Genomic DNA, 26,789 nt, shown 5'->3' on the forward strand with positions numbered 1-26,789 from the left:
TGAGGTCCCTTCCAACCCTGATATTCTATGATTCTATGGTTCTATGACTCCCTGCCTCCTTGCTCTCAGCAAGAAAGAACTGGAACTAGGGCTCACGCTCAGGAAAATGGCTCACATCCCTGAAGACAGGACCAAAGCAAGCAGCAGTGCAGAAGTAGCTGCCTAACATTTGAACTTTGCACTGGAAGGCCTGGCTATGGTGGGGGCGGGGCCTAAGGCCAGTTTTCCCAAGGAATTGAAACGAGGGCGGGTGTTGGAATATTCAGGGTGGTGAGGGCTGACGAGGGTTGAGACCATGACGGCAAAGGTGGGCTGTAGGGCACCACATTAAAAACTTTACAATGTTTCATGACCATTTTATTAGATTTAACTCATGTTTTAAAATCATCACACAAATTAAAGTTGGCTACTCAAGCCTACTATGAAGCACTACATCTACATCTGTCTTGGTTTCTTGTTGTAATTTTGCACTCGTTGGTGTCTTCTTGTTTGTCCGTTACTTCAGGTTCTTTCTGATGTGCTCATGATCAGGCAGAAGATGACTTCTTTCAGAACACAACATTCTATTCAATGAGGAAAAAGAATGCTCAATGGTAGCTGTTGTGACTGGGCATAACAAGAGATAAATTCCAACTTCTTTCATCCCAGGAAACATAGCACAAAGATTGGGTCAAACCACTAGTGGTGATAAAGAAGTTGAAGTTAAATCCTCATTTGTTCGTCATCTGATATTCCACTTTTTGTTCAAATTCTCTCTTCTGTCCTCATCACATAGCAGCCCTACTGCTGATAGTGCCTCTCTCCACTCAACTGTAGGTGTTTTATAAGACAGGCATCTGTAAAAGCTACGTGGAGGTTGAGTAGAATCCAGAAATCGCTATTGTAGATTTGTAAGAATCAAGTCTGTGTACTTTTTCAGCTGTCTTAACAAACACGTCTTGTCCTCTCCACTTAAGGAGTGAATATAAGTACCTTCATTGGACTGAAGTATTTGCTTCTTCCAGTACTTTTTCAATGGATATCTCTGATTGATCCAAAGGTAGTGTCTATTGATGGGCAAAGATCTACTACTGTTGTAGCAAATGCCTGGATGACATTGTTTAATGGCCCAACTGGTTTCAACAGTAGACTTACAAGAGAGAGAATGGCAATAGTCTTCTCTGAACTTAGTAATAAAAGTAGTCCACCAGCCTCACTTCTTAGATCTGTCTAATCTTGGTGGATACTTTCCAACGCCAGTAATAACGGTTGCAGTAATTTTAAGACAAAAGCCAGGAATCGCTCATGAGAAAGCCAGCAGATTTTCCCAGGTTGGGCTAATTTAAACTTCAGTTCCAGTGTATCTTCTATTTGTTTCCAAGACATTCAGTCCTTTTGGACTCTTGCTAAAAAAGAGTATAAAACATTAAATTTATGGCTTTTAAATGTGTTTTGAAAATGCTGCAGCCCATACTAGTGCTAGTTGGAGTAGATGGCCTCTGCAGTGCGTACAGGAGAGATTAGGGATACACTTTTCTCTGAGCAAAGCTTGTACTCCACCATGTCTTCCAGAGAAGTTTGTACCTCCATCAAATGCACAAGCAGCCAACTGTTTGGGGTTCAATTTACAAGCATTTAACTCTTCTAAGATGTCACAGATGCAGCTGATGTGTCTTCTATAACCTGAACATCTAGAATGTATCTACTGGCCTACCACAGAAATCAAGATAATATATGCAGTGACTTAATACTTGATGCCTCTTTGCATTGGTTCATTCATCAGCTATGTGTGCACATTTTTTGAATATGGTGAGAGAGTTCTCCACTTTTTCAACTGCTGAGTCTTTCACTGTTGCACCGCATGCATCTAGAGAGTCAGCGGAATTTTTTCAAACAGATAGCGAGCATTTGCCAGTCTTGTTCGAAACAAGTCTCCAACTTCAGGATTAACAAGTTACAGTTATTGGCCTCCAGTTTGTAGTGTGTGGTATCTCTTGCTTAACTAGAAAGTATGATGAGACAGCCATGTTGGTTCACATAAACTGAGTTGTATCTCCAATATTCTTAACAGCCTCATTAAGTTCTTCTAAAATTGGCTTTGACAGTGACTAGCTTATAAGGCTTTCTGCATGTTGATGCAGTCCAGAGGCATGGTGTTTTGCAGCCTTTTCATATAGGTTGCCATTATTGGATTAGCTGATCAGTCTGGCAAACCAAACTCCTCCACTTTTACTATATAAAGCCATGCTATGCCCACATCTTGAATATTGCGTGCAGTTCTGGTCACCCCATCTCAAAAAAGATATATTGGAATTGGAAAAGGTACAGAAAAGGGCAACAAAAATGATTAGGGGCATGGAACAGATTCCATAGAAGAAGAGATTAAAAAGACTGGGACTTTTCAGCTTGGAAAAGAGACGATTAAGAGGGGATATGATAGCGACTTATAAAATCTTGATTGGTGTGGAAAAAATTAATAAGGAAGTGTTATTTACCCTTTCACTTAACACAAGAACCAAGGGTCACCTAATGAAATTAATAGGAAGCAAGTTTAAAACAAACAAAAGGAGGTATTTCTTCACACAATGCACAGTCAACTGTGGATGTTGTGAAGGCCAAAATTATAACAGGGTTCAAAAAAGAGCTAGATAAATTCATGTAGATTAGGTCCAGCAATGGCTATTAGCCATGATGGGCCGGGATGCAACACCATGCTCTGAGTGGCCCTAGCCTCTGTTTGCCAGAAACTGGGAATGGGCAAGAGGGGATGAATTACTCGATTATTCCCTGTTCTGTTCATTCCCTCTGAAGCACCTGGAATAGTCACTGTCGGAAGACAGGATACTGGGATAGATGGACCATTGGTCTGACCCAATATGTCCATTCTTACATAAAAAATAATTATAATAATCAAAAAGTTTAGTACAGAAATGCCCCAAGATAATTACCTCTTCAGATAGCAAGGATGTGAGATAAAGACCTTGGCAAATAATGCATTTTTAAAAATCTTGGCCTACTAGGAAATGTATATTTACATAAAAACAATGAGGAGTCCGGTGGCATCTTAAAGATGAACAGGTTTATTTGGGCATAAGTTTTCGTGGGTAAAAAAACCACTTCTTCAGATGCATCAGGTGGAAATTACAGCTACAGGCATAAATACACTGGCACATGAAGAGGAGGGAGTTACCTTATACCTCATGTGCCAGTATATTTATGCCTGTAGCTGTAATTTTCACTCCATGCACCTGAAGAAGTGTGTTTTTTATCCATGAATGGTTATGCCCAAATAAACCAGAGGGTTGTTTCCTGTTTCGGAAATGTGGGAATGTTCACCCGCCACCACCATGGGCCTGTTCATGTAGGCGCCGACTTCCCCTCTTTTCGGTGGGTGCTTGACCCCCCCCTTCCCCCAGCCCTGCCTCCACTCCAACCCTTCCATGAGACCCCGCCCCTTCCCAGCCTCTTCCTATCCCTTCCCTGCCCCCATTCCAACCCCTTCCCCAAATTCCCACCCTGGACCCGCCTCTTCCCCACCTCCTCCCTTGAGCGCATAAAGTCCCTTCTCTTCCCCCGCCTCCCCTCGGAGCATGCAAACAGCTGTTTGGTGGCAGCCTAGTGGGAAGTGCTGGGAGGTAGGCGGGGGAGCGCAGACATGGCACGCTCAGGGAGGGGGAGCTTGGGTGCCAGTGGGTGCAGAGCACCCATTAATTTTTCCTCATGGATGGTCCAGCCCCAGAGCACCCATGGCGTCGGCACCTATGCACCCGAAGGAAATCCACTGGCCTAAAGCTTGGATCCAATCTCACTTTTATTTTTGAACCGATTATCTCTGTTCCTTGCTGCATGGACTGTTGTGTGCTCAACACCATAACATCTGGGTACACCTGCAGTTTCCCCCCATCCCGCTATTCCCATCTCTGCCCTGTTGCTCTTCAGGGACCCTTCTCACCAGCAACTACTTATCCGGGAGGTGGAAACCCTCCTAAGGGGGTGGGGTGGGGGCTGTAGAGGAAGTCCTTTAAGACACGAGGGGAAAGTTTTACTTTTATCAGGTTTAAATCCTGATATTTCCTAATCCCAAAGGCCAAAGGGGACCTCAGACCCATCCTAGACCTGCAATGCCTCCTCAAATATCTCAAGAGTTTGAAGTTTCACTTGGTCTTCTTGGCCTCCCTCGTTCCTTCTCTGGATCCAGGAGACTGGTTTGCCACCCTCGATTTCAAGGACACTTATTTTCATATTTCCATTTTCCATGGTCACAGAAGTTTTCTCCCATTAGTAGTGGGGTTAACGCCTCTACCAGTTCACAACTGTACCTTTCTGCCTCTCAGCCGCTCTAAGGGCATTTACAAAGTGTATGGATGTAGTGACTGCTTACCTGAGGCGTCGAGGGTGCAGATCTACCCTTACCTCGATGACTGGCTGATCAGAGGCAGGTCACGTGCCTAGGTGCAGCGCAGCCTCAACGCGGTGAGGTTCACCTATCAGGATATAGGCCTACTTATAAATGGACTGAGATCAACTCTGTCACCAGTTCAGTGATGGAGCAGTGATCTATTCAACCCAAGCCAGGGCCTTTCTGCCATAGTCCAGGTTATGAGCCATGTCGGACTTCATCACCCATGTGAGAGTCCACCTGCTCACAACCGCCTGGGTATGCCTCAAGTTGCTGGGCCATATCTCCAGCATACATGTCTGTGTCTCAGACCCCTGCAGGCATGGCTGGCATCGGTCTATGTGCCAGGCAGACACGACTTGGACTGGGCGGTCACAGACCCATCACAGATCCTGGCAACCTTGTTGTGGAAGACAGAACCCCCATCGGTATTAGAGGGCCCGTGTCCCTCAGTGACCTTGGTCTTTGATGTGTCGGATCTGGCATGGGGAGTCCACCTCGACAGCATGAGCACGCAAGGTGTCTGGTCACAGGAAGAGCATTCCCTGTCTATAAACATCAGTGAGTTCAAGGCGATATGGCTGGCTTGCCAAGCTTTCTCGCTTTCTGGATAACATGGTAGTCTGAATCCTGATGGACAGTACCACGGTGATGTTCTACATCAAGAAGCAGGACAGAGCCCGCTTGTCAGGCCTGTGACAAAAGGCTCTCCGACTATGGGACTTCTGCGTTCCACATGTCACTCACCTCGCGGCCTCACACCTGCCGGGGACCAAGAATGTGTTAGCACATCTGCTCAGCAGGCTTGCCACGAGTGGTGTCTCCACCTAGCGGTGGCCAACTGCATCTTCCAAAGTGGAGGACTCCCCAGGAGGAGCTGTTTGCATTCAGGCCTAGCAAACTCCAGGCAGAGACACCCCAATCAGCCCCTCCTCACTGCTGCAGCCCCAGCTGCCTCCCAGTCCTGCATCAGGCTGGGTGAAAGAGAAACACCCCGCAGTTCCCTCTCCCTATGGAGAGTGTCCCTGGCTGGCCCTCTCCCCTGGATTATTGGGTTAGTGGCAAGCACCCTGCTATTGTCTTGTATTGCACTGTCACTAAAAGCGTGAGGGCTTGGCTGAGTCTGCAGCCTGGCTCAGAGTAGTCCCAGGCCCCTGGATACACATGGATTAATGAGAGCTGTGACACTAGGCCATCCCACACTATGGAGGAAGATTTGCTAGTGTAACGGGCAACTTCCGTTGTCCCCTTCCTAGAGCTCAGTGTGGGTGTTTTGGTTGGCTAGCTCCCAGTACTAAAGGAAAGGGGAAGTGTTGATGGGAAATCAGGATCCTAAGACTGAAAGTTCCCAGGAACAATTGGGCGAGGCCAAAGCTCCAGGTCAGCCTGACTGACAGGGCAGTCAGGCTAATCAGGGAGTCAGGACGCCGGGGAGGGGGGTCCCCTCCTCCGTTGAGCTGGAATTGCCTGGGTCAGACAGAGTGGGGCCGAGCTAAGGAGAGAGCAGGGGCCCAAGCTGAGCTAGGGAGCAGATCTGTGCCAGTCAGAGAGGCCAGAAAAGCAGCCTACAGAGCAGACTTGTGCTGGGAGAGGAGCTGAGTAACCAGAGCCAAAGAAGCAGCCTAGGGAGCTGGAGGCAGTGCTGAGGCAGAGTCAAACTGCAGATGGAGCAGTACAGAGCCAGGTGTGGTGAGCAGCTGGGGAGAGTGAGGGGGACCCTTGGCAGCAGCTCAACACAGGGAGATGCCCCCAGTCAAGACTCCGTGCAGGCCAGGCTTGGAGGGGGAACATAACCCCGAAGGGGGGGCCAATGCTGGGCAGAAGTGCCCTGCCACCAAGCACCTGAGAGCTTGTGGCCACAGCCAGAGGAAGTGTCTGACCCACAGCATCCCTGCAGCACAGTTCAAGAGGAGAACGGCTCCTGGTTGGTTCCTTCAATAGTTGCACCAGGATGTTGTCCCCCAACACTCTCCAAAAACTTCCTGGATTGTCTGTGCATCGCAGTATTGCTCTTCCAGCAGATACCAGGGTGATTGATGTCCCCCATTAGAACCAGGGCGTGTGTTCTGGAAACTTCCGTTAATTGTCTGAAGAAAGCTTCGTCTACCTCATCATCCTGGTCCAGTGGTCTGTAGCACACGCCAACCACAATTTCTCTTCCTAGTAATCCTTCTCCCCGGAACAACATTCCACCATCAAGGAATGCAAAGCCCTCTCTCCAACACCACCTGGGTAACCACACAGTTACCTCCACAATTCGACGGTCCTTACCTGGGAAGTTTCCTTCAACAGGGAGGATGGACGAGAACACGACTTGTACCTCAGACTCCTTTATCCGTCTTCCAAGAGCCACGTCGTCTGCAGTGATCTGCTCAAGGTCATTCTTGGCAATATCATTGGTACCCATGTGGAGCAGTAGGAAGGGGTAGCGCTCCAAGGGCTTGATCAGTCATGGCAGACACTCCATCTCATCCTGAATTCTAGCTCCTAGTAAGCAGCACACTTCTCAAGTCTCTCGATCTGGTCGGCAGATGGATGACTCTGGTCCCCTTAGGAGGGAGTCCCTGACCACCACCCACCTCCTCCTCTTAGGTGTGGTGGTCGTGGAACCCTCCATCCCTAGGGCAATGCCTCTGATGCCTTCTGCTCTATGGGGGTCTCTTTTTGATCCCTTCCCTCAGATGGCTCTTCCAAATCATTCTCTGCAGTAGTACTTGTGCAGAGAGCCTGAAAAAGGTTTCTTACCTCTATTTGAACAGGGGGTACATGGGTTCTCCTCATTCTTCTTATGGAGGTCACATACTGCCAATTTTCTTCCCCGTTCTGCGCTGTCCTCTCTGGTTCTTGGGCATGTTGTGCCTCCAGAACCAAACGCTGACTTTTGTCCAGAAAGTCTTCTTTTTCTCGGATGCAATACAAGGTTGATACTTGTGTCTCTAGTCCTTTAACCTTCTCATTCAGTATGGAGACCAATTTGCACTTTGTACAGACAAAGTCACTTCTATCCACTGGGAAAAAGACAAACATGGCACATCCTGTGTAGGTCACAACAGCTGATCGCTCACTATCCATGTCTTCCTTCTAAGAGCATCCTCAGAAGTTGTATTTACTTCTCACAGGAGCCCGAAAGGCAAAAACACTCTGTGGGAACTCCACCAGAGGTGAACTCCCAGGCAAACTCCCTCTGTTTGCCTGTCCTCTGTTCGCCTCTCACTCAGTTCACAACTGACTGTCTTTTTATAAGGTTGCTGCCTCTAAGGAGTTGGGCCAGCTCAAAGCCTTCCCTCCAATCAACCACTCAAGGCCCTCCTGGAACAAAGCCCTCCAAATTCACACTTTTCAAACAAAACAAACAAACAAACAAAGTCAACTTTTTCAAACAAACAAACGCACCATCATACAGTCCCTGCAACTAGCTCGAGGCAAACAAATGGTCACAGCAGAAAGATCGAGAAACAATAGAAATGATGTGGAGAGAGTCCAGCGGAGGGTGAACGAAAATGATCTGCAGCTGGGGCACGTGACTTACGAGGAGAGGCTGAGGGGAGCTGGGATTATTTAGTCTGCAGAAGAGAAGAGTGAGGGGGGATTTGATAGCAGCCTTCAACTACCTGAAGGGGAGTTCCAAAGAAGATGGAACTAGGCTGTTCTCAGTGGTGGCAGATGACCGAATGAGGAGCAATGGTCTAGGTTGGATATTAGAAAACACTATTTCACTATAAGCACTGGAATGGGTTACCTAGGGAGATGGTGGAATCTCCATCCTTACAGGTTTTTTAGGCCCAGCTTGACAAAGTCCTGCCTGGGATGATTTAATTGGCATTAGTCCTTTAAGCATGGGGGTTGGACTAGGTCTCTTGAGGTCTCTTCCAACCCTAATCTTCTATGATTCTATGACGCTCGGCTATTCACCCCACCAGCGCACAACACAGTCCTAGTATAAAGCATGGAACCGTAGTATAAAGCCTTAGCATAAAGCGGCAGTGAAAAACTGTTCCAGCCATGCTGAGAAAATCTGTTTTACACTAGAAATGGTTTGGGGATTGACGTCCATGCTGGGGATTTCTATAGTGTCATCACAAGTAATGTTATTTTTAAACAGCAACACTAAATGCGTTTTGAATAAAGCTCCTGTTTGAAGCAAGAAGTGTAAGGCCCATAGAAGGATTGTTTAGGTGGTCAGCTGGCTTTGTAGTTTGGGCCTCTGCCTCCCCTCTTTCTGTCAGTTCAGGGAATCTCAGCCCACTGGATGAGGTTCCAGCTGTACTGGCCTGCTTGGAGCCAGAGTAGTAGCTCTTGGGTAGGGAGGAAACCTCTCTCCACCGGGTCCCAGCCCAGGATCCTGAGAGTGCAGGGGGTGAGACAGCCTAGGTTTAGCTGGCCCCTTGCTCAGCTTCACCTGGGCCCCTTCTTATTACCCTTCTCTCAGTTCAGGATGTACTTGGAGCTGACAAAGTCTTTCCTTCAAATCTTCACAGTCTAGGGCTGATGACTGCACGCTCTTCTGTCCCTTGCCGTTGGTTCTCCCTGGGGGGTGTCTGGGGCGGGGGCTACCAGCTGGATGTCCTCAGGAGATGCACTCTCTGCTGCTGGAGAACCGTGCTTCTCCAGGTAAAGGCCTCTCTCTTTGCCCCCTCACCTGGGGTTGCTGAAGCTCCCATTGTGCTGCGCATCTCCCCAGAAGCATGCTCAGTGGTGCCTGAGTTGCCCAGGCTGCTACTGCTGCAGCCCTTCCCCACCTCAGCACTTGTGCAGGGTTTGTAAACCCCATGAAAAGGCCACAGACAGGCAGCTGATACCTCTAGAAGTCAGGAAAGATGAACTGTTTTGATTGTGGGCACTTGTCATGCTGTGTTTAAAGATTGGGCATCTGGTGTCAATTCCCCGTTCAAAATTTGGGGTGTGACGTTTATTCAGCTACCATCTGAAAACTGCTCAGCTCCTCATTCTGGCCAGACTTCCCAACAGGGCTGGGGGCTGGCACACGGCACGGCACTGATCTCTCCAACGCTGACCTCATACAGCACTTACACACAGGCTTCGGTTTCAGTCTTTAAATTCACTGTAAATAAACACTGCTGAGATGGTTTGCAGGAGCGCAGCATGAGTGATCAGTGTGTTGCAGGACTGAGCAGTACAAAGGGATCTGCAAAAACCTCCAAAACAATCTAAAAGAAGTTCTCTAGACACCGAAATGTCACAGCTGTGGAACTTTGATATCCGAAGCACTGCTGAGCTAGTCCATTTGCACGTTCCCCTTTCCAGGGCTAACCAGGTCCTCTTGGGTCATGAGATCTTGCACCTTAAAATTGTTTTTTGCCTGTATCTTTAAGGGCGGGAGAGAAAGATCCCACATTTCTCTGCATCCCCCAAGCTTCTCACACTGTCTATCAGCTTTTTCCGTCTCACCTCTGGGAGGCTTTCCACAGCTGGGCGACAGAGACACACGATACATTAAGTGACTTGGCTAACATCAGTGAGGATGTCTGTGGCTGAGCTGGGACTTAAACATGGGACTTCTAAGCACTAGCCTAGTGCTCTGTCTGCTCGTCCATCCTGCCTGTCCCAAGGGACAGAGAAAGAAATGTTTGAATGGAAGGGTGATTTAACAAATAAAACTCCTAAGAGGGTTAGAAAAGCAGGCCTGGTGTACTCCCAGTGTTTGTACTGGTACCTCTATGTTGGCTAGGGGTTTGGTTGTAAGCAGGGTTTGAATGAGCGCTCTGCTGACAGCTAGCTGAGGGAAAAGTCTTCAGCATCAGATTGTATTTACATGAACACACTCACTCTGCCTCGGTGTTGCCAACGTGATCATCTTTGGCTCGTGTTGGGTTATAACCAGCCAAAGTTGGGTTATAAATCACTTTTGTATTAAACGCAGGGGTAGTGAATTTCTGCTGTAAAGGGCGGCAGAGATCCACTTCGCCTCTCCTGACTGGGGGAATTACCTTTATATGAACTGAACTCGCTTAGCCAGACCCCTGTGAAAGGAAGAGGGGATGAGGTCCTGTTCCTGCCAGGAGGTGTGGGCCCTATCTGAGAGGCCTACTCATGGTTTAACTTGCTTCTCCCCCTGTTGAAAGATAGAGTTAATTAAAGCTTCATTCGCTTCTTTTGTGTTGTTAAGTGAGCACTAGCTCTGGAATCACTTGTTGTGGGACAGTGTTTCTGACCACCCTGCTTCAGGAGGGAGAGGCAGTTTCCCCACTTCCTCGAGAGACTGACCTGCAGAGATTAGAGTAGCAGGTGGCAGCAGAAGGTGATAGTTTTGAGGAGTGCAGCCTGGGGAATGATAACTGGTGGGATGTCCAGCGGAGCAGCGGGCAGGGTGGTGATGCCAGAGGTGGTGCATGTGTAAAGAGGACAGACCCTGGTCGTCAGTAGGAGGGATTGACCGGGGACTTCTGGAGCTTAGTGCATGAGCTGCTATCGCCTGAGCTAAAAGCAAACTGGCTGTTACTTATTAAGGCTGTAGAGTAGACGCATTTAACTCGCTCTCTAAGTGATCTCTGTGCCACTAGATGACCACACCCAGGAGGTGTGTGCATTACACATTGATGGTGAAGCAAGCACAGTGCCTTTTTCCCGCCCCACCCCTGGTGGGAGGTGAACTCACACAGATGCATCTCTGAACCCGGGGGGGGGGGGGGGGGGGCGGCAGTCACTGACCAAGGAGAACCACTGTTGGTGATGTGTGGTGGGGCACAGTACAGGAACTTTTGGTTGTTGAACTCAAGAACCTGGGGCAAAAGACACTGCCCAGCATACTCGGGAGGGGGGACTTTTGCTCACGGTTGAGTCCTGCTTCCGGCATTTTCCCTAACTAATGCTGGGTGACTTCCCTCCCTTCAATAAAAGTTTCTTTCCCACACTCAGACTCTGTGTTTGCAATAGGGGAAGTATTGGCTCTTATAGGCACCCAGGGATGGTGTGTAATTTTCCCCGGTCACTGTGTGGGGGCTCAAACCTGTTCTGTGTTGTATAGTTGAAAAGGAAACCCTAATTATTGGACCTGGCCCTGGTTGCTCCCTACTCCATGTGCAGAAGGATTACATGGTGTTTTACCCAAGGAACTATACTAATACAATAGCTTATAGAAAAGGCGTGTTGCCTAGTGGATAGAGCAGTAGACAGGGAGTCAGGGCAGCCTTGGGTCGAGTCCTGAATTTGGGCAAGTCATGCCCTATGTGTGTCTTGGTTGTCCCAACTGTAAAATGGATGTAATGATACTGAACTCCTGTTTAAAGCGCATTGAAATCTACTGTCGATAAGCTAAAACAATGAGGAGGCCTTGTGGCACCTTAGAGACAAATACATTTATTTGGTCATAAGCTTTCGTGGGCTAGAACCCACTTCATCAGATGCATGGAGTGAAAAATACAGTAAGCAGTATAAATGTTATAACACATGAAAAGATGGGAGTTGCCTTAGCAAGTCGGGGGGGTGTGTCAGTGCTGGTTGCTGGCACTGCTCCTCCATCTCCTAGATCAGGGCAGTGAGGTGGGAAATCTCCTTCCATAAGTGGGTGGCACTTTTCTTCTTCCTCCTCATGTACGGCCAGGTGCTGGCACACCACCAGCTGTCTCTCAAGCTTCACCTGCAGTGGATACAGTGTTAAGGCAAATTCGCCCACATCCTTAGGGAGAGGGATCAGAGTCCCCCAGAGAGGCAAAAGCCTTGTTCACTTTCAGTTGAGCAAAGCAGGATTGAAGAAAGAGGGAGCCTGAGATATTAGGCCTGTTATAAAAGGCCTGGTATAAGCCTTATTCATGAACTAAAGTGGTGAACCCCTGCTAATATAAAAGCAAAGCTAGCAATAGTCGGGCTGTGAGCAGGTCAGGCCTTGCCCTGTTACGAAGCAGATGCTTGCGTGCAGGTTCACTATCTGATACATGAACTTGGCAAGAATAGGACTGGCATTGTAAAAACTTCCTATACGCTAAGTAGTCATGTAAACACATTCCAGAAGGGTAGTGCCAGTACATCCGGATATAGCGTTAAGGTGTAAACGTACTTCCCGAAGATGATACAGGCACGCGCTTACCCCTCCTAAAGATAAGCTCAGGACAACAGGGTGATGGATAGTGGTGTTTCGATCGACCCAATATGTAAAAGGGTGTTAACTCACTACGTCAGAAGGGCATTACGTAATTTGTTTGTATTCGTGTGTTAATAGGGATCTCAGAGAGAATATAAGGGGGACTTTTCCCCGCCATTCACTGAGCTGCATCCATTGTCATGGGCATAAATGTATTAAGTGTACTTGTGACATTGCGCTTTATATGTTTTATGAAAGTGAATATTATGTAACTGGAATATGGTTTATGCAATAAGTTCTCTTTTAAGGTAGCATTACAAAGGTAATAATCTACTGAATATATTCATCCTATTTGAATTAAAGTATCATTCTGGTATCTGAAACTAGAAATATGACTAGGAAAATTGACTGTAAATGGCTGTTTCCCTGCAAGCCAGCCTGTTTACGTGACTACATCACCCGATACTGGAATCCATCTTAAACCTGGGGTTTTTCCATTTAGAAGTAAGGGTGGGGATCCAGAGAGACAAAGGATTCCCGCTCTGTGCCAAAGCTATAAAAGAGCATGGATCAGAACAAGGAAGTCCCAGCCATGAGAAATCCCTGGTTTACCATCTAAAAAGTCTGCTGGAACTAGCTAGGACTGTTTGTGGCTGGGTGCCTTCGCCAGAAACCATGTCTTGTGGTCTTTGTAGGAAGTGCGATTGAGGTCGGCTCTGTCAGCTCTCTTCAGAGAGCTGGGACAACACACAGAAAGGACACACACAAAGACTATCTACAGATAAGTCACACCCCTTTAGATGGGCTGGAGGCTCCCAGATCATCACACACAGGGCAGAGGAACGTGGGAGTAACTATTTCCCATACCTATATTCTTCCCCAGCTATAAGCTACAATTTGCTGCAGAAGTAGAGGAAGAAGTTTGAGTAGGGAGAGGATGTCATTGTTGGGGCACAATTGAGGCAGCTGATTTTGTTGTCCCAATGTTGGATCAGGCTCTTAATTCCTCTGGTGGGAGAGGAGAGCTTGAGAAGCAACAATAGTGCCTTCTTCCAGCCATGAAACTCTGCCAGAGTCCCCCTGGCCACCAAATGATCAGACAAAATCCTAATGGCTTTTGCAGGAAGATTCAAAAAAGAGGCTTATAAGAAATGGAAGATTGGACAAATGACCAGGGATGAGTATATAAATATTGCTTGGGCATGTAGGAATGGAATCAGGAAGGCTAAATCACACCTGGAGTTGCAGCTAGCGAGGGGTGTTAAGAGTAACAGGAAGGGTTTCTTCAGGTATGTTGGCAATAAGAAGAAAGCCAAGGAAAGTGTGGTCCCCTTACTAAATGAGGGAGGCAACCTAGTGACAGAGGATGTGGAAAAAGCTAATGTACTCAATGCTTTTTTTGCCTCTGTCTTCATGAACAAGGTCAGCTCCCAGACTACTGCACTGGGCATCACAGCATGGGGAGTAGGTGGCCAGCCCTCTGTGAAGAAAGAAGTGGTTCGGCACTATTTAGAAAAACTGGACATGCACAAGTCCATGGGGCCGGATGCGTTGCATCCGAGAGTGCTAAAGGAATTGGCGGCTGTGATTGCAGAGCCATTGGCCATTATCTTTGAAAACTCGTGGCAAACGGGGGAAGTCCTGGATGACTGGAAAAAGGCTAATGTAGTGCCCATCTTTAAAAAAGAGAAGAAGGAGGATCCTGGGAACTACAGGCCAGTCAGCCTTACCTCAGTCCCCGGAAAAATCATGGAGCAGGTCCTCAATGAATCAATCCTGAAGCACTTACACAAGAGGAAAGTGATCAGGAACAGTCAGCATGGATTTACCAAGGGAAGGTCATGCCTGACTAATCTAATCGCCTTCTATGATGAGATTACTGGTTCTGTGGATGAAGGGAAAGCAGTGGATGTATTGTTTCTTGACTTTAGCAAAGCTTTTGACACAGTCTCCCACAGTATTCTTGTCAGCAAGTTAAAGAAGTATGGGCTGGATGAATGCACTACAAGGTGGGTAGAAAGTTGGCTAGATTGTCGGGCTCAACGGGTAGTGATCAATGGCTCCATGTCTAGTTGGCAGCCGGTATCAAGTGGAGTGCCCCAAGGGTCGGTCCTGGGGCCGGTTTTGTTCAATATCTTCATAAATGATCTGGAGGATGGTGTGGATTGCACTCTCAGCAAATTTGCGGATGATACTAAACTGGGAGGAGTGGTAGATACGCTGGAGGGCAGGGATAGGATACAGAGGGACCTAGATAAATTGGAGGATTGGGCCAAAAGAAATCTGATGAGGTTCAACAAGGATAAGTGCAGGGTCTGGGACTGCTCGTATCGATCAGCATAAGAAGCAAGACTTCCTGCTGAGTCCGTTTCCTTATCCCATAAACACTGTTTTATTTCCTCCTTGGACATATTCAGGAATTGCTCCTGAGCCATCAAATCACAGATTTCTTCAAAGCTAGTGACACCCCTTCCTTTGACCAATTTATCTAACAGATCCTTTATCTGGTTTAGATAAGCCACATTACTTCATCCAGGCCCTCTCTTAAGGGTTCGAAATTTTACTCTGTATGTTTCAGGTGTAATTTGAAATTGCTTTAAAACCAAATCCTTGAACTTATTATCATCAGAAGCCTCATCAATAGGCATCTTATTGAATATGTCCAGAGTTCTTTCAGTCAATTTTGCGACCAATGTGGTCATCTTGTGAGCTTTAGGAATTTTATGGAGAGTGCAGTCTTTCAAAGGTGAGAAAATATTCATCAATATCACTGGATTCATTATACTGTGGACATAGTCGCTCCCATTTGTGGATTGTTGGGGAAGGATTGTTAGGGTTATCCAGTAGATTCCACTCAGCCCTTACCTTCTCCATCTCCAGTGCATGCTTCCTCTCTTTTTCCTTCTCCTCCAGTTCTTTTTCCCTTGCCTCCATAGCTCTCCTGTGGGCAGCCTCTAGGGCTTATTCTGCTTCTTTCACTGCTTCCAGTCTGGTTAACTCCAATTTGTGTTGTGCCTTGGATTCTGTCATGTTAGCCTCTCTGTTTTAACTAACTTTACACCCGAGAGTTAGAAATAAAACAAACAAACAAACAAAAAACTTAGCTTGTCAAAATATATATATATATATATATATAGGTTGTGCTGTAACCGGATACCTATGTTTTCTGATAGTGATTGTCAGCCTACAGAAAAATCCCCCCCAAAAAACCCCTAACACCTTTCTCTCCAGGCAAATAGACAGAAAACCCCTCTAGTTGCTCTTGGGTGAAAAAAAAAATCAACTCCAGGTCTGTGAAGACTTGTGAATTTGCCTGCAGGAGGTTAACTACCTTGCCTTTAGGTAGAGAAAACTCCAGCTCACAAAAGACCATTCCGTTTTGTCTCTGCTGTGGCCCCCAAGCAGAGACAAAAAAAACTCTAACTGTTTTCAGTCGAAAATCTGCTTTCCAGCAGCCCAAAGGAGAAAAAAAATGTCCTTTTTTAAAATCTGTGCTTCTGGTTCAAAAAATCTCAAATTGATCTCAAAATGATTTCAAGTTAATCCCACCACTTTGCCACCATGTCAAGGTTCCTTCCCCACTCTGAAATCTAGGGTACAGATGTGGGGACCTGCATGAAAAACCCCCTAAGCTTATTTTTACCAGCTTAGGTTAAAACTTCCCCAAGGTACAAACTATTTTACCTTTTGCCCCTGGACTTTATTGCTGCCACTACCAAGCACCTAACAAATGGAAACAGGGAAAGAACCCACTTGGAAACGTCTTTCCCCCCAAAATCCTCCCAAACCCTACACCCCCTTTCCTGGGGAAGGCTTGATAAAAATCCTCACCAATTTGCATAGGTGAACACAGACCCAAACCCTTGGATCTTAAGAACAATGAAAAAGCAATCAGGTTCTTAAAAGAAGAATTTTAATTGAAGAAAAAGTAAAAGAATCACCTCTGTAAAATCAGGATGGTAAATACCTTACAGGGTAATCAGATTCAAAACATAGAATCCCTCTAAGCAAAACCTTAAGTTACAAAAAGACAGAAAAACAGGAATATACATTCCATTCAGCACAACTTATTTTATCAGCCATTTAAACAAAACAGAATCTAACGCATATCTAACTAGATTGCTTATTAGCCCTTTACAGGAGTTCTGACCTGTATTCCTGCAATGGTCCCGGCAAAGAAAAAAACACAGACAGAGAGAACCCTTTGTTCCCCCCCACCCCTCCAGCTTTGAAAGTATCTTGTCTCCTCATTGGTCAATTTGGTCAGGTGCCAGTGAGGTTATCTTTAGCTTCTTAACGCTTTACAGGTGAAAGGGTTTTTTCCTCTGGCTAGGAGGGATTTAAAGGTGGTTAGCCTTCCCTTTATATTTATTACAACACATGAGCCACAAGACCCCCAAAATGGTGAGTAGCCACAGGGCCAGGATGAATCACTCTTCCTGGACCCTGCTGTACACTGGGCACATGATTCTTGGGGAGAGCCAGCACTGGACAGGGGGGCTTCATAATCATTTCTGTCCCCACACTTTCCACAGGATGTGATCATTATGGAAGATATCTCGCTGCTGAGGGTGAGCAGGGAATAAAAGGAGGGTCTTCTCGAAGCCTGCAGCTTCCGCCCTGGCCCCTGTGTAGCTCGCCTGTGTGCAGCAATGGTATCCCACACAACATCACGGCAAAGTGGCATGGGAAAGTTACCGTTAATGGGGCAAGAAACAAACCAGCTCTGCTGAGGAGCCTGCAGCAGCAGATTGCCCTGTATCTCCATGAGAGTTTCCTGGAGATCTCTGGGGGAGATTCCCATGAAGTGAGGGAGTCAATCAACAGCCTGTTGCACCGCTCAGAATAGGCATGTGGTGGGAGACAAGCCTGCTTTCTGTAACGCTCCTGCCCCCAACAAATCGCTTCAGAAATTCCGCAAATCAGATCCACTTACCAGGGGCCTTCTCTCCTGTTTCCGCTTTGCCAAGATCCGACTGCTGTGACTGGCTAGGCTCCTCTGGGGTAGAAAAGAGCTCCTGACTGCATGCATCTCTGGCTTCTGAGCCATCCTCTGCCTCTGGGTCCCCCTCCCTCTCTTCATCCAAGATTTCCTTCTCCTGACTCGGTCCACTGTCCACTGGCACATGAGCCAATGAAGTATCCATAGGGGCCTTCGCAGTGGAGGTGGGGTCACCACCAAGTATCACATCCACTCTTTGTAGAACTGGCAGCTCGTGGGCACAGCACCGGAGCGGTGGTTTACCTTCCGTGCCTTGTGGTAGGTGTTCTGCAGCTCCTTCACTTTGACCCTACACTGCAATGTGTCCTGGTCATGGCTCCTTTCTATCATGCAACTTGAAATCTTTCCATAGGTATCATAATTCCTATGGCTGGAGCGCAGCTGGCACTGGACAGCCTCCTCTCCCCAAATGCCAATGAGGTCCAGCAGCTCGGCATTGCTCCAAGTAGGGGATCGCATGGTGCGTGGAGCCGGCATGGCCACCTGGAAAGATGCACTGAGACCACTGCATGCATCACCAAGCAAACAGGAAGGGGACTTTCAAATTTGCAAAGGAATGTACAGGGTGGGGATGACGGTTGGCCACCTGAGGGCAGGGCAGTAGAGTTCAAACCGATGATCAGAGAGGTGAGAACAGGCATTTTGGGACACCTCCGGGAAGCCAATCACAGCACTGTATTTGCCATGATGTCTACACTGGCACCACAGCGCTGTAGCCACAGCCCAGAAAGCTCTACGCCTCTTGTCAGGGTGTTTTTTTAGAGCGCTACAACTGCGCAGTTTCTGCGCACTGAGTGGCTTGGCAGTGTGTGAACCTTGGGAGTTACAGCACAGAAAGCTGCTTTACTGTGCAGAAACTTGCCAATGTAGATGGGGCCTTAGTTTTTGCTTCAGAGCATGTTCCCTGCTGCTTTACTCTAGGCTGCTGGATGCCTGTCTCCTACCTAAGTCCCAGAACGATGCACAAACTATGGACAATGGGCGGGAAAATGCTAATCTTGCTTGTGTGGCCCAGTCCTGTAGCCAAGCTCAGAGCCTGCCTATTTGATCAGCTCACAATGAAAATCTGGTCAGAGGAGGAGGACATGGTGTCACCCCACCCTTTGTAACTTCTAGTGTAGGGGTCAGTGCACTCACATCAGAAGTGGGAGACCTTGGCTCAGTTACCCCATCAGAGAAGGAGAAAGGCCTTGAAAAGGGATCTCCCACATCCTAGGAGCTAACCAGTGGCCTAAAAGTTCAAAGACATAGACGCCAACTCCGTGGGTCCTCCAGGGCTGGAGCACCCACAGGGAAAAATTGGTGTTTGCAGGCAGCCAAACTCCCCTCCCCTCCCCCCCCACCTTACCTCTGCCTCCTCCCCTAAGCGTGCCGCATCCCCGCTCCTTTGCCTACCTCCCAGCACTTGTCGCCTCCAAACAGCTATTTGGTGGTGTAGCAAGCTCCGGGAAGGAGGGGGAGTAGTGGGAATGTGGTGCACTCAGGGGAGGAGGCGGGGAAGAGGCGGGGCGGGAGTTAGAATAGGGGTAGGGAGGGGGTGGAGTTGGGGCAGGGACTTTGGGGAAGGGGTTGGAATGGGGGAGGGAGAGGGAAGGGGCAGGGCAGGGGTGGAGTCAGGGGCGGGGATTTGGGGAAGGAGTTGGAATGGGGGTGGGGCAGGGGTGGAGTCGGGGTGGGGATTTGGGGAAGGAGTTGGAACGGGGCGGGGCAGGGGTGGGAGGGAGTGGGGCAAGGATGGAGTCGGGGCTGAGCTGGGGGCGGGGCGGGGCGGGGTCAAGCACCCTCCGATGTGAGCAGAAGTCGGTGCCTATGTTCTAAGATGCGCACCATTTTCCTCTGACCATTTTGTGTGGAATTAGGCTCCGGAAGTGCCTGAGCCACCTGACTCCAGGAGATGGGTTCCTATTCGTAGATTGCAGGGCAGAACTCGCATCTACTTGTAGTTGGGAATTCTGTACCAAACTCTGAGCCATGTGTTGCTTAGGACACATGCTCTGTTGGCATCTCCCATTGGCTAGCTTAGGCATCTCCCTGCCTAGCATGCCAGCTTTTGTGGATCACACTCTAAAGTGCGTATCTCTTCCCATTCATTGTACAAGGTGTCTAAGTGCCTAACTCAGGCTTTGTGGATCACAGAGTCAATCGTGTTACTTTCTAGGTACTTAAAAATTAGGCTTTGTGACAATCGGAGTCACAGAATCTAAATGCCTTGATGAATGTAGCCACTAGGCCTTTTCCTCACTGCTGAAAAAGGTATTTTTTTTAACCTTGGAGAAACTAAGGTGCAGGAGCTATTCTGAGGTAAGAGCCCAGTGAGGACAAGGCACTTCAGTTTTAACAGTGAGGAAAAGCCCGGAGAAAATGTTTCTAAAGTAAGACCAGAGGGCAATGGGCTTTGATGTGTGTGCCAAAGTACAGAAACTTTGTGCTGAAAACGTGTTTAATATGTGTCACAGTGACAATAGGGCAAAGTCTGAATAAGGAACAATGGGAGATTTTCCATCTAATAGCTTGTGTTTAAAAGGTATTCATAAGTATTTCTAGTGCTGTTTACACTGCTTCACATTTCTGTCAGTGTCCTGTGTCCATTAAATGTTTATGTACTACAGAAACTATGTGGCCTGTGTAATGCTGGCAGACCAGGTGTCAGCTCATGCCAAGGCCTCTAGGCCTCACTGAACACTGACAAATGCATTGTTGGAAACCAGTCTGGCTCACCTGTTAGTGTTGTTAAAATAGGCATTAGATTTATAGAGATGTGTTCAGTATTTGGACTTTATGAAATGCTTGTCAGTTGCTGCCTGCATTAATCTCACTTATAACACCTGCATCCTACCTTATAGGGTAACATTTAAGTATCTGCTTGGTAACTATAAAAGTGTTTGTTGTGAAACCGGGAAAACCTCACAGTCAGGAGAGAAGCATTGCCAAGTGTGAAATACTAGTGTATCACAGGAGGTGTCATCTCCTGCCCAACACAAGAAGGTCTTCAGACATCAGACAAGCTATTGTGGAACATTGTGGACAAAAGACTCAGTTGATGGCATAAGCAATCAGTTTGAACTCTGGGTGAAGGGAAGAACAATGCCTGGCCACAAGGAACTTTATCTCTATGCTGCTTGGAGGTGGAGGGAGGGAAGATGTTTTAGGCACAAAGTGAGAGAGCTGCAGTTCTAAAGGACACACAGAGCTTGCTTATCATAGTAGCATTACCTTTTGAAAGTTATGATTGTAACTCATTCGTGTGTGTACATTTGCCTGCTTTAATCTTTTAAATAACTCTCATTTCTTTCTCTTAGCCAATAAATCGTTGGTTAATTTATTATAGGATTGGTTACAAGCCTTGTCTTTGGTTTGAGATCTGATGTGCAATTGACCTGGGGTAAGTGACTGGTCCTTTGGGATTGGGAGAAACCAGAATATTGTTGTGATTTGGACCATCTATCAAAAAGGTAGGCTTGCATGGGTGGCAAGACTTATATATCTTCCTACTGTATTTTCCACTGCATGCATCTGATGAAGTGGGCTTTAGCCCATAAAAGCTTATGCTCAAATAAATTTGTTAGTCTCTAAGGTGCCACAAGTACTCCTCGTTCTTTTTGCTGATACATACTAACACGGCTACCACTCTGAAACCAGTTCCTTAGGAGATTGTCTATAACTCCATGGTAAAACTGTTACAGTGCTTGAGGAGTTCACACTTGATACTTGGTTGGTGAAATCTAATTGTAGAACACACAACCAGTTTGTGGTGTGTGTCCTCGTTTGTGACAGTCAGTCCTCAGGTCAGTACTCATGTTCCTGAGCTACTCCTGACAGCCTAATCTACAATGGAAAGAGACTAATAAAGAAATAACACCTTCATTTAGGAGGTTACATACCATAACCGTGCAGTTTAACTCTGGAGAATGCTTTTCCAAATAATAAAAGTACCTTTCTTTTGTGTCCAAATGTAAAATAGAGATTACACCATGGTAGCAATTTGTGACAGAGATGAATTCTTGTGTGTCATAATTTGCTACATCTGGACCAAAGGATGGGGAAAGAGGGTGGCAAGCAGCAAATTGTGACAAGTGCACCCCCATTCATCACAATTTGTTACCCCTGGACCAGAGGACGGGGAAAGGTGAGGGCAGCAAATTGTGATGAGTCTGCCCCGATCCATCATAATTTGCTACCCTTGCCTGAAGATGAGGAAAGGCAGAGGTAGGAAAACAGTGACAGGTGTACCCCTATCCATCACAATTTGTTATCCCTGCACCACGAATGGAGAAGGATGAAAGAACTGAACTATGATAGGCATATCCCAATTCATCACAACTAGCTACATCTGATCAGAGGATAAAGAAAGGTCTGGACCATAAGCAGGGGTAAGGGATTCTTCCTTAAGTGGTGAGACCAGGAGGCCCTGCTCCTTCTGTGGCCCCTCACCTGCCCTTCTGAGACCCTTCCCCCTCATGAAGCTGGAAGCTGGAGTTGGGCCAGGCAGCCTGGGCCCTTCCACCTGCCAGGTGGGGGGCCCAAGAGCAGCCCACAGTCCATGTCCCCAGCCCCCATCCAGGGCAGGTGCAGGGTCTGCAGCTCCCCACAACTGCCCATGCAGCTCTTACCCCAACAAGACAATGGTAAGAGCCACCTGGGCAGCTGTTGGGAGCCATGGACCCTTCATCTGCCCTGGGCAGGAGGCCCAGGGGGCAGGGACATTGGCCAGGGGCTGCTCTTGGGACCCCCCACCCCTGGAAGGTGAATGGTCTGTGGCTCCCCAAAGCTGCCTAGGCTCCCTGGGCCTCTCTTACCCAGGCAGGGCTCCAGCTTCTGGCCTGGACACAGGGCAGGGCCTCAGGGGAAAGACATATGGCAGGAGAAAGAGATGGGTCCATGAAGGAAAGTGGACAGGACAGCCAGTTCAAGATAGAGGTAGCAAATTGTGACAGGCATATCCCGTATCCATGAAAAATTTCTACCCGTGGATGAGGAGATAGGGAAAGGTAGAGGAAAGGGAAAGGTGAGAGGTAGAAATTGTGTTGGGAATGTCCCCATCCATCAGAATTTACCAGCCCTGGACCAAAGGATGGAGAAAGCCACACAGGTGGGAAAACTATGACGGATGAACCCCATCCATTACAGTTTGTTACCCCTGGACCAGAAAGTGAGGAAAAAGTGAGAGGTACCAAACTGTGGTGGGAATGCCTCCATCCATCACAACTTAGTGCCCTGGGACTGTAGGATGGGGAAAGGCAGAAGCAGCAAATTGTGACAGGGCAGCAAAAGGGAGAATACACAGATGTTACTAACTGCTACCAGATAGTAACAAACCCTGCAGGCAATGTTACACTGGCAGGGTGAGGAGCAGCAGGTTGCCCTGTGGGGGGAAAGGAGGAGAACTGGAGGGTTTTTTCCTACAGCCCAGTGATGGGTTAATTAGACCCTACAAATAACCAGGTTTCAGAGTAACAGCCCTGTTAGTCTGTATTCGCAAAAAGAAAAGGAGTACTTGTGGCACCTTAGAGACTAACCAATTTATTTGAGCATGAGCTTTCGGACCAGAGGACATAGCACTGACAACTCCATGATCCGAACTAGGGGACAAAACCTTGCAGCTCAGTCCAGGGCTTGCAGACAGTGAACGTGCTGTGGAGAAAAGACACCAAATGCGCTCCGTCGCGCTAGGACCCAGGAGGCGCAGGGCGGAGCGATCTCCGGGGTCACTCAGCCTGGCATCGGGAAGTGAATTGCAGTCGCTGCAGTGATTCTTTGTTGCGCTGCAAACCAGGTTCCTTGCAAGACCCCAGGACCTCGGCTGCTGCCGCTGGGGACCCCAGAGCCCTGGCTGCAGGCGGGGGAGGTTTCCTATCGAGGGAGGAACATTCCCGCTGCTCCTCGAGAGACTCCCAGAGCAGAGACCTTGGCCTGTCCCCGCCCCCCACCCACTTACTGGGACCCAGAGTCCTGCTCCCAGGCAGTGCCCCACGTGGAGAGAAGGTGAGACCTGCCCCCCTCCCCAGGGAGAGACGCTCCTGGTTGCAGCCTGTCTGCTGGGGGATGTCCCAGGCTGCTCCCAGCTGGGCTGCCTGCGATTCCCTGCATTGGGCAGAGGAAAGCTGGCTGCCAGCTCCCGTGGTTTGCAGTGAGTGTGAGGGATGGGGGTGGGACAGCGACAGGTGGGGAGCCAGAGCGGGATGGGAGCCGGAAGGGGGCTGAAGAGGGGAAGGGGATTCTGAGAGCCAGAGGGCATTGCGGGGGCAGGGATGTGTGAGGGGGCGGGATGGGGCCATCAGGATGTGGGGACGCTGAGGGAATCCACAGGAATCGAGGGGTAGGGGGAGGATTCTGGGGCTCAGGGGAACAGAGCTGTAATAGAGGGAAACTCTGAGTGGGGGGATAAAGGGAAGGAAATGCGGGATGTGGGGAGGCATGAGAGAAAGCAGAGACTGGCTGGGGAAGGGAGAGGGATGGTGAAAGATACAATGGCAGCTCCCCAAGCCCATGGGGTGGGGGAGGGGGCTGTCTCGCCCAGCAGCCAGTGGGGAATCTTTTTCTCTAGATATGATCAAACAAGCAGGAGAGTAAGTAGATGGACAGGGGATTTCCCCCTAAGAGCTCAGAATTTACAAGGCAAATACCACCCCCCCCCGCCCCCAATTTAGTCTTTAATTTTTTAAGACAATGTCACTATTTGGGGGTCTGACTCCTGAATGTTAAATGTTTGGACCTGACAGGATTGAACAGAGTCCTTGCTCTGATTTCTGTGCAGGATTCTGGGTCAAACAAGAGTTACTGCTAGCAACAGCAGGCAAGGAGTCCAACTGTATTTATTTTGGTTTGGTTCAGGTTCAGTTCCATTCACTATGTTCAGTTTCATTTCTGGTTCAAGCCACCCAAAAAAACAAAAATAAAACTTCAGTTACCGTTTTAAATCATATTTCAATCTTTGTGGAGGTTAATTCAGAAAAGAGAGCTGCAACTTAAAATGGAAACTGTTTTAATTTTGGCTCTTTATTTATTTTTTAACTTTAACTTTACATGAGTTTTCCTAGTGTTTTTGTGTTGTCAAAAGAACACAGTTTTTTTATTCACAATTTGTTTGAGCAACCTAAAATAACATCTTTGCCTTGTAATATTGGACCTCTGCAGTGAAAGGATACATTTGAGACCTGGAAATTTTCTTTCAACATTCACTTGTGTTGCTGGAACTGCCTGTACAATTTTTCCTAGTTGATTTAGCTTGGGCATGACATTTTTCTGATGTTCCCAATAGTTTGCTCTGTTTTCTTTCTTATTGAGTTGTGGCTCATCTACAAATCAATCAAGAATTGTCCCAATCCTTTTTTGGGCTTTCCTCCATCCAGATATCCCTTCCTTTTTGGAGATTTCACAAACTTTCAGAAGAAGTTCTAATTCATCTTTCAATTTCAGACATGTCTGATATTGATTCTGTGACATCATTATTTCTTACTTCTGACTGAAGTAGTTCCATCTTCTTCCATGTTTTGGTGTAATGAAATTTTGCCTTGCCTTTGTCCTCTGCTGAGAGAGGGGATTGATATCTAGCATCAAGATATATGTAAGAAAGAAATATATCTATCGGGGCGGGGGGGTAGGAGGAAGAAGATATCAAACAGTGCCTTGGGGGAGTTGGGAGTGGGCCGTGCAGCTGGCTTCAGTGGGGAAGGGGGTTTGGAGCATGAACCCTGCCTCAAGTGGGGCAACTGGAGGGAGGACCTGCCCCAGGGGTTGGGGAGGGTGGGAGGAAGCCTGTCTAAGAGGAGAATGTTGGGGAGCCATTACTTTTGCCCCTGGACTTGAAGAGTTATGAACTTCAGGGCCCAGGGAGAATCCCACCTCTTCTCTCCCCAGGGGAGCATCTCAGAGATGGTTCCTCTACCTCTGGGCCCCCCTTCGGCCTCCCATGGTGTGCAGGCAGCTCCCAAGCTTCTCCTCTCCCTCCCTGTGCTTGTGGGATGGCCCCCTTCTATTCTCATTTTTTTCTCACTATCCTGGGGCAGGCTATTCAGGGAGCCATCACCAGCCCATTGGCTAGCTAGTTTATTGTCTTAAAATTAAAATAAGATCACTGAATAATTTTTTTATATTGAGCTTAAAAAAATGAGGAATATTTATTTTAACCATCCTCCTCCCCCTTTTTTTTCAGTTCAGTCAGTAAATCAAAGTTATGAACATAAGAATGGCCATACTGGGTCAGACCAAAGGTCCATCTAGCCCAGTATCCTGTCTTCCAACAGTGGCCAATGCCAGGTGTCCCAGAGGGAATGCACAGAATAGGTAATCATCAAGTGATCCATCCCCTGTCACCCATTCCCAGCTTCTGGCAAACAGAGGCTAGGGACACCATCCCTGCCCATCCTGGCTAATACCCATTGATGGACCTATCCTCCAACCTTTTGAGCAGGGGTGGACTAGGTGACCTCCGGAGGTCTCTTCCAACCCTAATCTTCTATGATGCCATTAATTTTCGGAACCTTTTCCAATTCCAATATATCTTTTTTTGAGATGCAGCGAACACATCTTCATGCAGTATTCAAGATGTCAGTATTCAAGATGCATATCATGGATTTATATACAGGCAGTATGATATTTTCAGTCTTATTTTCTTTCTTAATGATTCCCAACAAGTTTTTTTGACTTCCGCTGCACATTGAGTGGATGTTTTCAGAGAACTATCCGCAATGACTCCAAGATCTCTTTCTTGAGTGGTAACAGCTAATTTTATATGTATAGTTGGGATTATGTTTTCCAGTGTGCATTACTTTGGAATTCAATGTTGATAAATGTATCTGCCATTTTGTTGCCCAGTCACCCAGTTTTGAGAGATCCTTTTGTTGCTTTTTGCATTCTGCCTGGGACTTAATTATCTTGAGTAGTTTTTTATCATCTGCAAATTTTGCCACCTCACTGTTTACCCCTTTTTCCAGATCATTTATGAATATGTTGAATAGGACTGGTCCCAGTACAGACACTATTTACCTCTCTCCATTCTGAAAACTGACTGTTTATTCCTACCCTTTGTTTCCTATCTTTTAACCAGTTACCAATCCATGAGAGGACCTTCCCTCTTATCCCATGACAGCTTACTTTGCTTAAGACCCTTTGGTGAGGGACCCTTGTCAAAGGCTTTCTGCAAATCTTCGTACACTATATCCACTGGATCCCCCTTGTCCACATGCTTGTTGATCCCTTGAAAGAATTCTAGTAGATTGGTGAGGCATGATTTCCTTTTACAAAAACCATCTTGACACTTCCCCAACAAATTATGTACATCTATGTGTCTGACAGTTTTGTTCTTAACTATAGTTTCAACCAGTTTGCCCAGTACTGAAGTCAAGCTTACCGGCTTATAATTGCTGGGATCA

General features: G+C 47.5%; 1 protein-coding gene across 1 annotated transcript in view; it reads left to right on the plus strand.

Moving 5' to 3' along the window:
* The first annotated feature begins 4,585 nt into the window (after positions 1 to 4,585).
* LOC144273977 (uncharacterized) overlaps positions 4,586 to 26,789 on the plus strand; it is a 58,210-nt gene continuing 36,006 nt past the window's right edge. The window contains exon 1 of the mRNA XM_077832705.1: positions 4,586 to 4,636. Within this exon, the coding sequence (XP_077688831.1) occupies positions 4,586 to 4,636 (51 nt within the window). The remainder of the gene's footprint in view (positions 4,637 to 26,789) is intronic.

The sequence above is a fragment of the Eretmochelys imbricata genome, chromosome 14 (genome assembly GCF_965152235.1).
Source record: "Eretmochelys imbricata isolate rEreImb1 chromosome 14, rEreImb1.hap1, whole genome shotgun sequence".
NCBI classification, from domain to species: Eukaryota; Metazoa; Chordata; order Testudines; family Cheloniidae; genus Eretmochelys; species Eretmochelys imbricata.